This window comes from Panthera tigris, chromosome D3, assembly GCF_018350195.1.
Source record: "Panthera tigris isolate Pti1 chromosome D3, P.tigris_Pti1_mat1.1, whole genome shotgun sequence".
NCBI classification, from domain to species: domain Eukaryota; kingdom Metazoa; phylum Chordata; class Mammalia; order Carnivora; family Felidae; genus Panthera; species Panthera tigris.
In genome coordinates, this window is record NC_056671.1 from 5,599,788 (window position 1) to 5,615,229 (window position 15,442).

The 15,442-nt window shown below is 62.5% G+C and overlaps 1 protein-coding gene across 17 annotated transcripts in view; it reads left to right on the plus strand.

Moving 5' to 3' along the window:
- NCOR2 (nuclear receptor corepressor 2) overlaps positions 1-15,442 on the plus strand; it is a 181,336-nt gene that overhangs the window by 162,551 nt on the left and 3,343 nt on the right. For 10 of the 17 annotated variants that reach the window (XM_042962542.1, XM_042962540.1, XM_042962541.1 and 7 more), the window contains 13 exons: positions 1,148-1,502; positions 2,646-2,867; positions 3,281-3,532; positions 4,265-4,417; positions 4,543-4,698; positions 4,788-4,992; positions 7,428-7,855; positions 9,035-9,184; positions 9,418-9,563; positions 10,040-10,233; positions 11,075-11,224; positions 11,826-11,974; positions 12,521-12,574. In XM_042962542.1, the coding sequence (XP_042818476.1) occupies positions 1,148-1,502; positions 2,646-2,867; positions 3,281-3,532; positions 4,265-4,417; positions 4,543-4,698; positions 4,788-4,992; positions 7,428-7,855; positions 9,035-9,184; positions 9,418-9,563; positions 10,040-10,233; positions 11,075-11,224; positions 11,826-11,974; positions 12,521-12,574 (2,614 nt within the window). Of the gene's footprint in view, positions 1-1,147; positions 1,503-2,645; positions 2,868-3,280; positions 3,533-4,264; positions 4,418-4,542; positions 4,699-4,787; positions 5,002-7,427; positions 7,970-9,034; positions 9,185-9,417; positions 9,564-10,039; positions 10,234-11,074; positions 11,225-11,825; positions 11,975-12,520; positions 12,575-15,442 lie in introns of all 17 variants that reach the window. The other 7 variants (XM_042962536.1, XM_042962547.1, XM_042962545.1 and 4 more) reach the window with 3 other exon arrangements.

The window sequence follows — 15,442 nt, forward strand, 5'->3', positions numbered from 1 at the left end:
GCTGCTGCTGTCTGGGTTTTTGTTACGGGCCGGGTGCCGCCTGAGCACCTTGCGTCGTGCCCAGTTTAGCCCCCGCAGCCACGCTCTGAGCGTCTCATTTTATCGGTGCGTAAATGGAGGCTCGGAGACGTGAAGTGACTTGCCCAGGGTCACACAGCAAGTGAACGGCAGTTGGTGAAACCCGGATGTTCCTAAACTGCAACGCCTTTGCTTCTCGGCGTCCCGTTTCCCCCACCAGCCTGCTGCACCCCCGCGGCCCCGGCTGCCCAGGAGGCCCCAGCCCAGTAGGGCACGATCAGCTCCCGTTGTGCAAGGAGCCGGTAGTGGAAACCACCGTCCCTTCCCGTGGTCAGAGGTGGCCGGACGGAAGGAGGACGGACGGTGGGAACCGTCCCTGGGGCTGCGTGGCCGTGAGGCAGACGGGGCTGGGAAGGGTATCCCGGGAGGGCGACCCAGCTTCCCTTGGGGGGAAGGTGCCCGATGCCCGGAGAAGCAGTGGGGACGGTAGCCACCGCCAGGGGCCTGGGTGAGACTTGCCCGTGGACCCCAGAGGAAGGCCAGTCTGACTCTACAGTATCCTCGTTAGAAGCAGGGTATCTCTTTCCCTTTCTTACGGAAGTGACAAAAACGTCCGTGAGTAGACCCAGGGTTCTGTTGCTTACAGACGCCGGCCCCCGCCGTACCCCGGGTTCCCAAGGCTGTGTCAACAGAGCGGGGGCTTCTCCGGGGCGGCCAGCCTGCACTGTGGTCCATGACCCCCTGTTTATTCAGCTGCCCCTTCTGGCCGGAGAGCAAACAGACCTCAGCCCTGACCTCTGAGCCTTGGGCACCAGGCGGTGGGACTGGGTTTTGCTGCTGAATTTCCTGGAGTGACCTCGAGTGGGCCGGCGGGGGGAGTGGGGGTGTCGAGGCTCCAGGGGCCGATGGAGGGTCCCCGCTTGCTCCGGGCATGGCTGGCCTGTGAGCTTGTTGGCCCTGGGGCCGGGACAGGGACAGACAGGGCGGTGACCCGTGCGTTCATGTCAGGCTCCGCAAAGCCCTTCGTCCCCCTGCCCCTGGAGGCGTGAGCCGTCGCTCCTGCTTCGTGGCCGAGAAACTGAGGCTCAGAGGCGTCCTGTGGCCGGTGCTCACACCCCTGTCTCCCCAGGGCACCCCGCTCAAGTATGACGCTGGCCCGTCCGCCGCCGGCTCCAAAAAGCATGACGTGCGCTCCATCATCGGCAGCCCCGGCCGCACGTTCCCGCCCGTGCACCCGCTGGACGTGATGGCCGACGCCCGGGCGCTGGAGCGCGCCTGCTACGAAGAGAGCCTGAAGGGCCGGCCGGGGGCAGCCGGCAGCTCGGGGGGCTCCATCACCCGGGGGGCCCCGGTCATCGTGCCTGAGCTGGGCAAGCCGCGCCAAAGCCCCCTGGCCTACGAGGAGCACGGGGCGCCCTTCGCCGGCCACCTCCCACGCGGCTCGCCGGTGACCACACGGGAGCCCACCCCACGCCTGCAGGAGGGTACGTGGGGGGTGTGGGGGGTGGGGGGGGGGTGGCGTGCGGGCACCGGGTGGGCTCCTGCCTCGGGGGACTGCCTCCCCACCCACCCTCAGCTTAGGCTAGAAACCAGGGGCACCCTCGGGCCGGCGCGTACTTTCCACCTGCCGGGCCCGTGGCTTCCGCCCCCAAAGTACGCTTCGATTTCTCTTCGTCTCCCTGCCACCCCCAGACCACCGTGATTCCCCACCTGGGGGGCCACCGCAACTCCCCTCCTGGCCTGCTGTATCCTGCACCCCGGATGCCGCCAGAGCCGTCCTTTGAAACATTCACATCCCGTCACGCCACTCTAATGCTTAACTCTTTCTAGCGATTCCTCACTGCATTTAGGGGAAAAAAAAAAAAATCCACCTTTTAGCCACGGCCGTGAGCAGCCCGTAGGACCTGGCCCGGTGTGCTGTGCACGCCACGGTCACCACATTCCTTTATCCACCACAGGCCGGGCCAGCGGGTTTTCTCCTCTCTGTTCCTGAGTGTGCACGGGGCCTTTGCACCTGCTCTCCCCGCTGCCTGAAGCCTCCCCCACACGCAGAGTGTTACCTAAGTGGCTTCTTTTTGTCCTTCGGGTCTCTGTTCAAATGTCGCATTCTTGGGAAGGCTTTTATGACCCTCCTCCACTATTCTGGTCACGTTTTGAACGTCCCCCGGAGCGTTTATCTCGCGGAGGTTTTCGCTTGAAGACTAGTGGGTCGCTTCTCTCCAGCATTAAGTGCGCCGCGTCAGTGTGGTTTCCTGCCTGTTGTGTTGACGGGGCCAGCTGCATTTCTTACGACAGTGCTTGGCCTGTAATAGAGGCTCCATAAATATTTTCAATTGCTTGAAGTAAAGAAAGGAAGGAACAAATGAGCAAAAGAACAAATAAATGAAAGCATGAATGAATGAGCTTTTTAAAAAAGAACACAAACACAGCAGCAAATGGGTAAATGAAAGAACACAGGAACCGGAGGCAAAGAGACAGGTGAAGGAGGAGGTCTGGTCCTTGCATCCCCGAGAGCCGCCCCCCTCAAGTGGCCTCCCCTAAATACTGGCCCCGGCGGCCCCCGTGTTGGGGGCTGTGACAGCGGTGGCACAGAGGTCCAACGCCACCCCCTTGGCCTGTCCCCACAGGCAGCCTCTCATCTAGCAAGGCATCCCAGGACCGGAAGCTGACGTCCACGCCCCGGGAGATCGCCAAGTCCCCCCACAGCGCCGTGCCTGAGCACCACCCCCACCCCATCTCGCCCTACGAACACCTGCTTCGGGGCGTGAGCGGTGTGGACCTGTACCGCGGCCACATCCCCCTGGCCTTCGATCCCACCTCCATACCCCGCGGGATCCCTCTCGATGCAGGTGATTGTCTGGGACCCATAGACCCCCACAGCGCGGGGCCAGGGACCTCGTCCCTGTCAGCCCCAGTTTCCTGTGGAACTTACCAGTGCCTTTAAAATTGCAAACGTATCAAAAAGAGGCCACAGTGCCTGAGTGTTTCTCAGACGGACATGGTCTGAAAATCTGTTTAAAAGGATGCATCCCTCAGGGATCTTAGCGGTCACGCTGTGGATGCCCTTTAGGGGAACTTCGATCCAAAGAACGTTATCGATAAAAAGTACCCCACGTTGTCTTGGGGAGGCAAGGTTTTTCTGCGCGTAGCCCCTCAGTTCTGGGTTGTGGCCGGTGTTTGGGGGAGGCCGTCGGGTGCGCGGGCCGGGGGCGGAACGACGGGCGGGTGAGCCAGCCTGACCTCACTCCCCTTCTCCCCGCAGCCGCGGCCTATTACCTGCCCCGACACCTGGCCCCCAACCCCACCTACCCGCACCTGTACCCACCTTACCTCATCCGCGGCTACCCCGATACGGCGGCGCTGGAGAACCGCCAGACAATCATCAACGACTACATCACCTCGCAGCAGATGCACCACAACGCGGCGACCGCCATGGCCCAGCGGGCTGACATGCTGAGGGGCCTCTCGCCCCGCGAATCCTCTCTGGCACTCAACTATGCCGCTGGCCCTCGAGGTGGGTGGGGAGGGCACCATCCCGCGCCCCCAGAACCGGCCCCGTCCCTCGTCTGCCCGGCCTGCTCAGGAGTGCGAAGGACGCGGGTATTCTCGCTGAGGCCGTGGGGCGCGGTCACCCCAGAGGCCTGGGCGGTGGAACAGCCTTGAGAACGCACGCAGACCTGGCGCGGGGTTGAGAGTTGTGTGGGCCGCGAGCGTGGGGGTGGGGGTGTGTCTGATAGCGTGTGCATTCGGATGCACACGCAGGAGGTGAGCGTGTGCCCGTGCGAACTCTCCGTAGATGGGGGTCCTTGGCCTGACCAAAAGAGATCAAAATACGAGGCTGTGAATTTCCGGCTCCCTCGACTCACAAAGCAGCCTGTGGCTGCTTTGTGAGTGCGTTCAAGTCGTCCTCTGGAAACATTTCTGGAAGGTTCTTTTCAACAACCAAGTACCAGTTAGGGTCCGTTTGGAAAAAGCAGTCACGCTAGGTATCTCAGGCATCGGGGACTGAATACAGGGAGCCGACCGGAGCGGGTGGGAGGCTGGCAGAACGCAGAGGGCCAGCCAAGTGCGCGGATGCCCGCCACCGGGCACGACCGCCTCTGGGGTTTGGAGGTCAAAGGAGGTGGGACTGGGAGAGCCTGGCATCCAGAAGAGGGGCCCGAGGGGACCGGTGCAGAACCAGGAGGGGGCGCCCGGTCCCTCCGGCCCTTTGCCCACAACCCCCCGGCCCCACCTCCTCCCGCAGGCATCATCGACCTGTCCCAAGTGCCACACCTCCCCGTGCTGGTGCCCCCGACCCCGGGCACACCGGCCGCCGCCGCCATGGACCGCCTTGCCTACCTCCCCACAGCGCCCCAGCACTTCAGCAGCCGGCTCAGCAGCTCCCCGCTCTCCCCAGGTAACACCCCTGCCCCGGCCCATCCACCCCCCAGGTAACACCCCTCCCCTGTCCCATCCACCCCAGAGGACAGGCCCCGGCCCTCCCTGAGCGCTGGGCTGAACCACAGGACTTCTGGTCTCCAGGGGGTCCCACTCACTTGACGAAACCCGCCACCACCTCGTCGTCCGAGAGGGAGCGGGAGCGCGACCGGGAGCGCGACCGGGAGCGTGACCGGGAGCGTGAGAAGCCGGTCCTCACGTCCACCACCACCGTGGAGCACGCGCCCATCTGGAGACCTGGTAGGGCGGCGGAAGTCCCTGCCCCGGCCTCTGGGGGTCCTCACGGGCCACGCGACCCGTCCCCTGACCCCGCAGCCTGTCCCTGCCAGGTACGGAGCAGAGCAGCGGCGGCAGCGGCGGCGGAGGGGGTGGGGGCGGCAGCGGCAGTGGCCGCCCCACCCCCCACTCCCACCAGCACTCGCCAATGTCACCCCGGGCCCAGGACGCCATCCAGCAGAGACCCAGCGTGCTGCACAACACGGGCATGAAGGGCATCCTCACCTCCGTGGAGCCCAGCACGCCCACAGTCCTGAGGTGGGCCAGGTTGGCACAAGGGAGGGGACGGACGGGCAGGCGGGCTTAGGGGGCACAAGTGCACTGGTGGGAGAGAGATGGGAAGGAGAATGATGGGTGGGAGAGCAGGGAGATGGATGGTGTGTAAATGAATAGGAGGTAGGACGGCAGATGGACAGGCGGGTGAATGGATGATGCATGGGTAGGTGGAGGGAAGGGCAGGTGAAGGTGATAGATGGGTGAGTATTTGGGAGGGAAATGGATAGGTGATTGGGTTGGGATGGGCACGTGGAGAGAGAAATGGATAGGTGGGTGGGTGGTGTGTGGATGGTGACTGGGCTAGATGAGTGGGTAGTTGGGTGGATGGAAGGGTGGTTGGGTTAGACAGGTGAGTGAATGGATGGATGGAGCTGGATGAATAGATGGGTGGATGGGTAACTGGATGGATGTAGGTTGAGTGAGATAGGTGAGTAGGTGGATGGATGGATGGATGGATGGATGGATGGATGGATGGATGGATGAGTAGGTAGGTGGAAGAATGGGTAGATGGTGAGTTGGGTGAGTGGGTGGATGAGTAAGTGGATGGATGGATGGATGGATGGATGGATGGATGGATGGATGGTGAGTTGGATGAGTGGGTGGATGGTGAGTTGGATGAATGGATGGATGAGTAGGTAGGTGGAAGGATGGGTAGATGGTGAGTTGGGTGGGTGGGTAGATGACTAAGTGGTTGGATGGATGGATGGATGGGTGGGTAGATGACTAAGTGGTTGGATGGATGGATGGATGGATGGCTGGATGGATGGATGGATGGATGGATGGTTGGATAGATGGTGAGTTGGGTGAGTGGGTGGATGAGTAGGTGGATGGATGGATGGTAGATGGTGAGTTGGGTGGGTGGGTGGATGAACAGGTGGATGGATGGATGGTAGATGGTGAGTTGGGTGGGTGGGTGGCAGGTTGGGTGGGCAGGGGTGGATGAGTAGGTGAGTAGGTTGTCAGGTTCAGGGATAGTCTGTGGAAAGGAGACAGACACGTAAGAGGGGGCTGTGGGAAGAGACTCTTCTGGTCCTCCCCCGACTTGGGGGAGGTGTCCCTCTTGCCTGGACAAAACCTAGGGGTTCTCTTGAGAGAGGCTCTTTAGGCCATGTGTGCCCCCCCCCAGAGTCCAGTCACTCTCATAAGGGGGCCCAGGTCAGGTCCCCTCTGATGACACCCACCCCCCAGGACTGCGGGCAGAGCTGCCTGATGCGAGGGGGTGGGGGCTCCGTACTCCTCCCTGCCCAGAGTCCTGTTTGGAGGCAGGCGTTTCTTCCGAGGTAAAGCTTCTATTCATACGAGTACCGCCCCCGCCATTTGGCTGTTCTAAGTCATACCCACCCCCCAACCACAGTTCCAGTTGGGGAAAATGACAACCCCGTTTCCCAGAAGCACTGGCTTTGTCCTCACTGACTCAACTACTCAGCAGCTACACGAAGCGGGAGCACCTGGCTGCTTAGAGCAAGATCATGGCTCAGCACAAAGTGGTTTGTGCACACTGGCAACAAGCCAGTTAGAAACTGTCATGCGGGCATCGAGCCTTTCCCTCTGGCAGCTGGAGCGAGGGTCAGCAAAGGGCAGGGCACTGCCTCGTGGCATCACTGGGCTCGACGGAGAGGCCACAGGGCTGGAGTCAGGCCAGTTCACATCCAAGCCTCAGTGTCCTCATCTGCAAAGTGGGGATAATTACGTTTACCCCGTGAAGATCAGAGTGTACATTTGTGCATTCCTTCTCCCCAGCCGGTCCCCCCTGGGGCTTACGGCCTAGACCGTAGCAGCTGGGGAAGGCTGCTTGGAGGAAGAGGCAAGTGACCCTCAAGAGGAGGAGGGCCGGGGCGGAGTTCCGGAGAGCCTTGCTGTTCTCCCACGGTTCTCTAACCGCCCGCGCCGCCTCCCCTCAGGGCCTTTGCCCCTGTTTTTCCAACTCCTCACGTAGCTGTGTTGCGTGCATTTCCTCGAGCGCCCCCAGCAGACCCTCGCCCACCTGCCAGCTCGAGAGTCTCCCCCCATTCTCCGTCACCCTGACTTGTCGTTGACCGGTTCCCAGGCTCTGAGCGTGGGTAACTTCTCTGTTAACTTGTATATAGTCTGCTCAACCGGAACGTAAGGCGATTTTGTCTGGTTCATTCGCTGCCGTATCCTTCAAGGTCTAGAACAGTGTCTAGAACAGTGCCTGACCACGTACTAGGTGTTTAGTAAGAAGTCTTGGAACGACGGACTGAATGAATGAATACGTGAGTGAGCGAGTGAGTGAAGGCATGTGGGGTGGGTAAGGCCATGTCGGGAGGGCGGGTTCATTCTACGAGCAGTGGGGACTCATCAGGGTGCTGGAGTGAGGGAGTGGCCCCGCCTCGGCCTCCTGGGCCCCTAGTGGGGGCACTGCTCCAGCCCCCTGACCGCCTTCTCTCCTCCCCCAGGTCCACCTCTGCCTCCTCGCCTGTCCGCCCGGCCGCCACATTCCCACCCACCACCCACTGTCCTCTGGGTGGCACCCTGGACGGGGTCTACCCCACCCTCATGGAGCCTGTCTTGCTGCCCAAGGAGGCCCCAAGGGTCGCCCGGCCCGAGCGGCCCCGTGCGGACGCTGGCCACGCCTTCCTTGCCAAGCCCCCAGCCCGCTCTGGGCTGGAGCCCGCCTCCTCCCCCAGCAAAGGCTCCGAGCCGCGGCCCCTGGCGCCCCCCGGCTCCAGCCACACGGCCATCGCCCGCACCCCAGCAAAGAGCCTCGCACCCCACCACGCCAGCCCGGACCAGCCTGCGCCGCCCGCCTCGGCCGCGGACCCGCACCGGGAAAAGACTCAAAGTAAACCCTTTTCCATCCAGGAATTGGAGCTCCGTTCTCTGGGTAAGACCACCCTGACAGCGGCCACCTTCATAGACGCGATAATCATGCGTCAAATTGCTCACGATAAAGGGCCGCGAGAAGGAGGTTCGCTGGCCAACGACTCCCCTCGCGATGGTAAGACTTCCGGACCCGCCGCCCGCCCACCCCGTCTTGTGGCCTAAAGATATTTTCAGATCTCTGCTTTTTATTTTTTTCTCCCCATTTTACGTTGGTTTTGGTATTTTGTTTTTAAACGCGTCCTCGTCGATTGCACGCTATGATGACTATTCCTCAAGCTGCCGCCCACCCCCTCTGATTTGGGGGCGCCTCACCATTTCACATTGTTTTATCATGATATATATATATTTTTTTTTTTTTTTGGATTTTCGCTTTTTTTCCTTTAATGAATGGATCTGTGATTTTGACTTCAACTGCGCCTCCCATGTCCCAACCTTTGCGCCTGTGTTTGGGGAGCAGAGGGAGTGGGGCTGCAGAGGGGCTCGGGCTGCCGCCGGCTGCCGCGCGGGTGAGTCAGCTTTGGAGGACGCCCGCGAGGCAGACTGTCTGGGAGGGCAGGGGAGCGCACTGCTCTCCAGGAGGAAATGACCCCTGCACTCTGCCAGGGCCGTGAGGGGCTCTCGGGGATGCCCCGGCCCCACATGTCCTTGCTGACCTCCACCCTGCAGCCCCTGGGAAAAGAATAGTCCCGGGCCCGGTCTCCCACCTCTGGCCCCTTCTCAGGGGTCCTCTTTGTTGGCCCGGGGGGCTGCAGGGACTGTGGCCCAGACCGGGTCCTGGGACCCGAGTGTCCCTCCCTGGCCCCTGCCGCCCGCTGATCTCACTCCTGCACTGCCTTCCCTGGAGACTCATCTTCCCCACGGCCCCCACCATCCGGGTCTGTGTTTCCCCCTGTCCCTAGGTCATTGTCCGTCTCTCGGCCTGTCTCCCTGTGTGTCCGTCTGCGTTCTTCCTCCAGCAGCCTCTCTCTCTCACCCCACTGCCCCATCTCCCCCATTTCTCGATGCGTCCCCCGCCCCAGCCAGCCGGCAGCCCCTGGTCTGGCTCCCTTCCTCTATCCATCCGCCCGCGGCCCCCGTCTGATCTGGGGGCCCCAGCCAGCGGGCGGGGGGGCGGGCCGGGCGGGGTGGCCCTGGCCCCAGGTCCTGGCACAGACATGACCCGGGGCCTCGCCCACGGCAGGTTACCACGGCGGCAGCTACAGCCCCGATGGGGTGGAGCCCGTCAGCCCCGTGAGCTCGCCCAGCCTGACCCATGACAAGGGGCTCCCCAAGCACCTCGAGGAGCTCGACAAGAGCCACCTGGAGGGGGACCTGCGGCACAAGCAGCCAGGTAGCGCCCCGCCTCACCCCGGCACCCCCCTCGCCACAGCCCTGCGAGACAGGGGCGGCCGTTGTCCCATCACACAGGCGGGAAAACCAAGGCCCCCTGCGGCCGAGGAATTGGCCCAGCCCCACGCTCAGAGGGCAGAGTCGGGATGCGGGGACCGCGCCCTCAGCCAGGCTCACGCCTCGGGTCCCCCCTCCCCCCGCCCCCCAGCCTGACCAGCTCTGCTCCACCCGCAGGCCCCGGAAAGCTCAGCGGTGAGGCCGCGCACCTCCCACACCTGCGGCCGCTGCCCGAGAGCCAGCCCTCGTCCAGCCCACTGCTCCAGACCACCCCCGGGGTCAAAGGTCACCAGAGGGTGGTCACCCTGGCACAGCACATCAGCGTAACTACCCCTTCTCTGCCTCCAGCCCTGGGCGGGGATGAGGTCCCGGGGGAGGGGGAGGGTCACACGCAGCCTCTCGGTCTGGTGGGTAAACCGAGTCCTGGCAGACCGGACCAGGGAGGTAGGGCTGGCGTGGGCAGGCCGGTCAGGGATTCCAGACTCTCAGACTCAGATGCGGAAGCCACCCCCTCACCCAGCTGGGGAGCCTCTGGTGCGTGAGCCCGTGATCCGCGTCTCCCGCGTGCTGGGCATTGGAACCTGACCCGTGTAGGGCCCACCACTTTGACAGGGAGCCCCCCATCCCGTGCACAGGGGGACGCTGAGGTTGCCGTGGGCGGGCCTGAAACACCCAGGGAGCCGGGAACCGAGCCGGGCCGTGTCCCCAAAGCGCAGCCTAGCCTTTGCACGCCCAGAAGGTTCCGGAGGGATGGCTGCTGCCTGACCCCCGCACCCCTCCCCCCACCTTCGGCCCGCAGGAGGTCATCACACAGGATTACACGCGGCACCACCCGCAGCAGCTGAACGCACCCCTCCCGGCCCCCCTCTACTCCTTCCCTGGAGCCAGCTGCCCGGTCCTGGACCTGCGCCGCCCCCCCAGTGACCTCTACCTCCCGCCCCCGGACCATGGCGCCCCGGCTCGCGGCTCGCCCCACAGTGAAGGGGGCAAGAGGTGAGCGTCGGGGGCGGGTGACCCTTGCGGTTTAGCTCCTGGGGCACCTCTGTCAGGTGCCTGCTGTAGGAGGGCTGAGCTCGGCCAAGTGCGAGGCCCGCCTGGTGTCCTTGCGCGGATGAGAAACTGAGGCTCAGGGAGACGGCGGGCGGTTTGCTCAAGGCCACGGTGCTGACAGATAATAGCTGACGCGTCCGTCATGCTCTGTGGGCTCCAGCCGCCATGTGTTAACCGGGATGCTCACCACAACCCCAGGAAGCGTAGGCGGTATTGTCCCCATGTCACCGGTGAAAGAACTGAGGTACGGAGAAGCGAATTCCTTCATCTCCGGGGACACAGCCAGTGAGTGGCAGAGCCGGGATTTGAACCAGAGCCGAGGGTGGCGAGCACAGCCTCCCTGCAGGCACACGTGCTCGCTTCTGGTTCCCCCGGGAGCACTAGGGCTTGGAGAGGAGAGGGCGGCCCCCGGCTCTAGGACGAAGGGAGCCACTCGAACGGGGGCACCACATGAGCGAGCCACAAGGGCGGGAAGGACATCTCTGGGGGACAGTGGGGCATCGGGCGTGCGCTGCGGCAGGGGTCAACCGACTACCGCCCGTGGGCCAAATCCAGCCCACAACCCATGAGCTACAGGTGGTTTTACGTTTGTAAGAGGTTGTGAAGGAAGAAACACAGCAGAGCCCACAAGTGGCCCGCAGCGCCCAACACAGTGGCTCTCCAGCCCGTGCAGAAAGACTCAGGGGAGGGCAGAGCTGGGAGGGGGCGGGAGAGGGACACGTCCCCCACGTCACTGCGGGGGAGAGAGCGCCGAACTCGGACCACAGACCCTCTCTCTGCTCAGGTCTCCAGAGCCCAGCAAGACGTCCGCCCTGGGCAGCAGTGAGGATGCCATCGAGCCCGTGTCCCCACCCGAGGGCATGGCAGAGCCTGGGCATCCCCGAAGCGCCATGTACCCGCTGCTGTACCGGGACGGGGACCAGGCAGAGCCCAGGTACCTCCGTGGCACCCCACTCCGCCCCCAGGGTGCTCATGACTCAGCCTCTGGCCCACTCGTGGCCTTGGCCCACCGCGGTGCACTTGGGGCTCCACTGGGCCTTTGTGTGTGGCTGAGAGATCTCAGACCTGCAGAGCAGGGGTTAACGGCTGGAGGGGCGTCCACGGCAGCTTCTTGTGCTGTGGACTGCACCTCCTGGCTCAGGCCAGGCCCCTGCTGCTAGCGGACCTGAGAAACCATGAGCTAAATGTGCTGCACCAATCGGGGGGGGTGGAGACAGAGAAGAAAGCCAGGTCCCTGGGTCTTGGGAAGGATGTGGTCTGAGCACCTGTCTAGTTTTTCCAGGGGCTGTTGCAGGTAGTCAGGGATGGCCCACCAGAGCAGCTGGGGCTCTCCAGAGACACCCTGAGCCCAGGAATAGGTGAACTACAGAGAAGATTCCAGGAGCCGTGGTCCCTAAGAGATGAAAGATGTAGGTATGGGGTAGGAGAGGCTCGGTTCTGAATTTCTAAGGCAGGTCAGGTAGTAAGCGCCCCATCGTCAAAGGTATGCAAGCTCCACACTGAACAAACTGACCTAGGTTCTCTGATCCTCGCAGCAGAATGGGCTCTAAATCTCCAGGCAACAGCAGCCAGCCGCCGGCCTTCTTCAGCAAACTGACCGAGAGCAACTCCGCCATGGTCAAATCGAAGAAGCAGGAGATCAACAAGAAGCTGAACACCCACAACCGGAACGAGCCAGAATACAGTAAGCGGCGAGCCCACTGCCCTGGGAACCAGGGGCCCCCTTGGGGCTGGGAGCCAGCACGGTGCTAGAAACCCACGGGGTACTTGCCCGGCTCCCCCACTGGCCCTTCCCCGCGCATTCAGGGAGCCCGGCGGTCTCCGTCTCTGCCTCGGGTGCCCGCCGGGACAGAACAGTGCCTGGGGACGGCCGGCATTCGGCGAATACTCAGATGGGCGGGTCTGTGCGGAGCCCCTACTGGGAACCAGGGATTGGGGTCTTACCCACCCCAGGGCCCTGTGTGTCCCCTGTTCACAGCACTCACCGTGTTTGTGATTTTTTTCCTCCCCACTTACGCGGTTACCGGAAGTGAATCCTAACTTAGCCTCCGCCCCTTAGCACAATGCTGGTTAGAATTGCAGCCTCCAGACCTGCTGACCCTGTGTACATTGAACAAGCTCCCGCAGAGTGCGCCTTGCCTGCACGAGACAGGGGACCGTGCGGGGGCGGGGGCGTTCCTCGGACCCGTAGGCCCGCAGGGCTTACCCATCTTGTCGCCTGCCTCTCCAGATATCGGCCAGCCCGGGACGGAGATCTTCAACATGCCCGCCATCACCGGAGCAGGTAAGCGTCCGGCCCGGGCTACACGGCCACCGGCCCCCTCCCTGCTCTCTCCGCCACCCCCCGTCATGGCTGCGCGCTGGGGAGGTTGGGCTGGGCGTGCGGGACCTGGGAGGGGACTCAGGGAGCGGGCGCAGCCTCGGAGGCCGCTGGGGCCCTCGCCCCAGCCACAGTCACGGTGACGGAGGGCCTCTCTGAGTTCAGCTGTGTCCCTCCCTCTGGACTCCGCAAACCGGCGGTGGGGGTACAGGCTCACACGGAAGGCGAGGCTTTGCAGGGAGTCGACACTGGAGTTACACCGCAAGGCCCCCTGGTGTGTTGATTTCAGGATTAGGGGCGCACAGCCGCGTGGAAGCACCAGTCCCTGCCGGGGCCTCGGGGGGGGGGGGGGAGACTGGAGTGTGACGGGGAGTGGGCGTGCGCTCGGTGCGCCCAGGCTCGCTCAGGGTCCGCCTGAGCGTTCTCCGAGAGAGAGCATCGGCTTCACTCAGAAATTCGAACCCCCCGGGGAGCTGAGGGAACAACGAAGACGGGTGACAGAGATGGGTGAAAACTCACACGCGTGTTTGAAACTCCAGCCCGCTTTGATGGTTTGTGGCTGGGGGGCCCCCGGGGTCGGATCCCCAGCCCCTGGTGGGGGCTGCAGTGTGTGTTTCCACTGCTTCGTGGCGGGGCTTTGTGGAATCGGCTTCGAAAGTCCGGTGAGAGGAGACTGAGCCCAGAGCCCACTGGGGACTGGCGCCTCCACGGGCAGGACCCTGTCTAGGGGGTTTGGAGGTGCCGGGGGTGTTTGCGGGGCTGTGGCCTCTGGGCTCTGTGCGAGCCTGAGGCCAGAGGAGCAGAGGGGAGATGGGGGGCCTTCCCTGGGGCCATCGGGGGCCTCGAACCCTGGGAACGTGGTGAGCGAAAGACCAGCATTTCATCCTCACTGGAGGTCATCAGGGCCTCCAAGTGGGGGGCTCGCCCGTCTACCCAGAGACTAGACACAGGGGGCTTCGCTGAGCCTCGGACAACAGGCAGGAGACGGTTCGGTCGAACCAACGATATGGTTAGAAATGAATGTTTCCGGAACATTGCAAATCGTGACACAGGCACTAGATGCGTAGGCGTGTATGTACATGCAGAAATCCATGCAGTGGTGCAGCAAAGCTAAGACTTCTACGTAAATTCGATTCGGCTTTTTTTTTTTTAAGCACTTAGTCCACACACAAAAATTTCCCCAGACCCCGGTCTCTGCTGCTCAGCCCCTGCATCAGACTTTGCCTTCGTAACTGGAGATGGTCAGGCTTCCTGTCTGCCTGGCACCATCAGATCGGGGACCCGTGGCCCTGGGTGGAAGGCTCGGGAACATCTGTGATTGCTCACCCCTGCTGGAAATCCTGCTCTTTCTTGGAGAACGTGGCTTTTTTTCCACCTCTTTTTTTTTTTTTTTTTTTTTGAAGTGCTGAGGAAAATGTGGCCAAGACGCAGCTAAAAAGGTGGAGAGGGTGTCCCTGGCTGTGAACAAGTTTGAAGCAGAAAGGAAGAAAAGAAAAAGAAAACGTAGGGAGCAAACAGTTGCTACGCAGAAGTGTGATTTTTATTTAAAAACAATTGTTAATGTTTATTTACTTTTGAGAGAGAGAGAGAAAGAGGAGAGAACCCAAGTGAGGGAAGGACAGAGAGAGAGAGAGAGAGAGAGAGGGAGATGCAGAATCCGAAGCAGGCTCCAGGCTCTGAGCTGTCCGCACAGAGCCCGACGCAGGGCTCGAACCCACGAACCGCGAGATCATGACCTGAGCCGGAGTCGGACGCTGAACCGACCGAGCCGCCCAGGCGCCTCAGACATTTTTAAAAGCCTCTGTGTCCCTCCCAGCCTCACAGAAGCCATCAGGGAAGTTGGCTGATGAGCTGGGGGTCGGAAAGACTCGTCCCCTGGCCACTTGGTATTCACACGGTCCACCAGAGTGGAAGTTTTGAAATCCATGCAGACAGTGCCCAAGGCCAGCAGGCGGGGGGGGGGGGGCTTGAGCTTTGCTGGCTTAACAGAGATGCTGAGGAAGAGACACAAGCCCCCGGCTTGTGAAAGGCCCCGGAATGATTCACAAGAAAGATGAGAAAGGGGCAGGATACCTGGTGGATGAAAACAGGCTTACTTAATTCACGTGGCCGAGCGGTGGGCATCTGCAGGGGCCTGTCTGGGACCGGTCTGTTGATTCGACCGCTTTGTGAGCAGGTGGCCGGGCTGGGGGCGGTCGTGCATTTGTCTCCAGCTCTGCCCTGTCCCCCGCACGCACGTAACTGCATGGCTGCCTCCCCACCTCACCGTCCGTCTCTGCACCTCTCTCTCCTCGTGGCTCCCAGGCAGGGAGGGGTGGGGGGGGTGGAGAGCTAGGCCCAGTGTGGGGAGAGGGGAGGGCGGGCGGTGGGGGGCTGAGGGTCCCAGGCCTCGCGGGGGTCACCTTCCCTGCTAGAGTCTCTTCCTCAGCCCCTGCCGGCCCCGGGCACCCCGAGCAGACCCCTCACACCCAGGACCAGGCTCTGGCTTGCCCTGGTTTCCCAGCTGTGTGTCCCCAGATGGGGCGTCCCTCCGATTTCTGCTGGCAGTAAACACACACACACACACACACACACACACACACACACACACTCACTCTCACTCCCAAGCCACTTGGAATTTTTAAAAAGATGCAGGCCCAGCTGGGATTCGGGGGGCAGAAGGGGCTTCCGATTTCCCAGAGGACAGGGTAGGAGAAACTGGGGGGGGTGGTCATCTCGCCTCCCAACCCCCCCACCCCCGGGGCCCGAGTCCGAGGGAGCCGCCTGCCCCCGATCACCACTGCAGGAAAATAAGGGGGGGGATAGGGCAATAAACGTGTTGCTTTGGCGAAA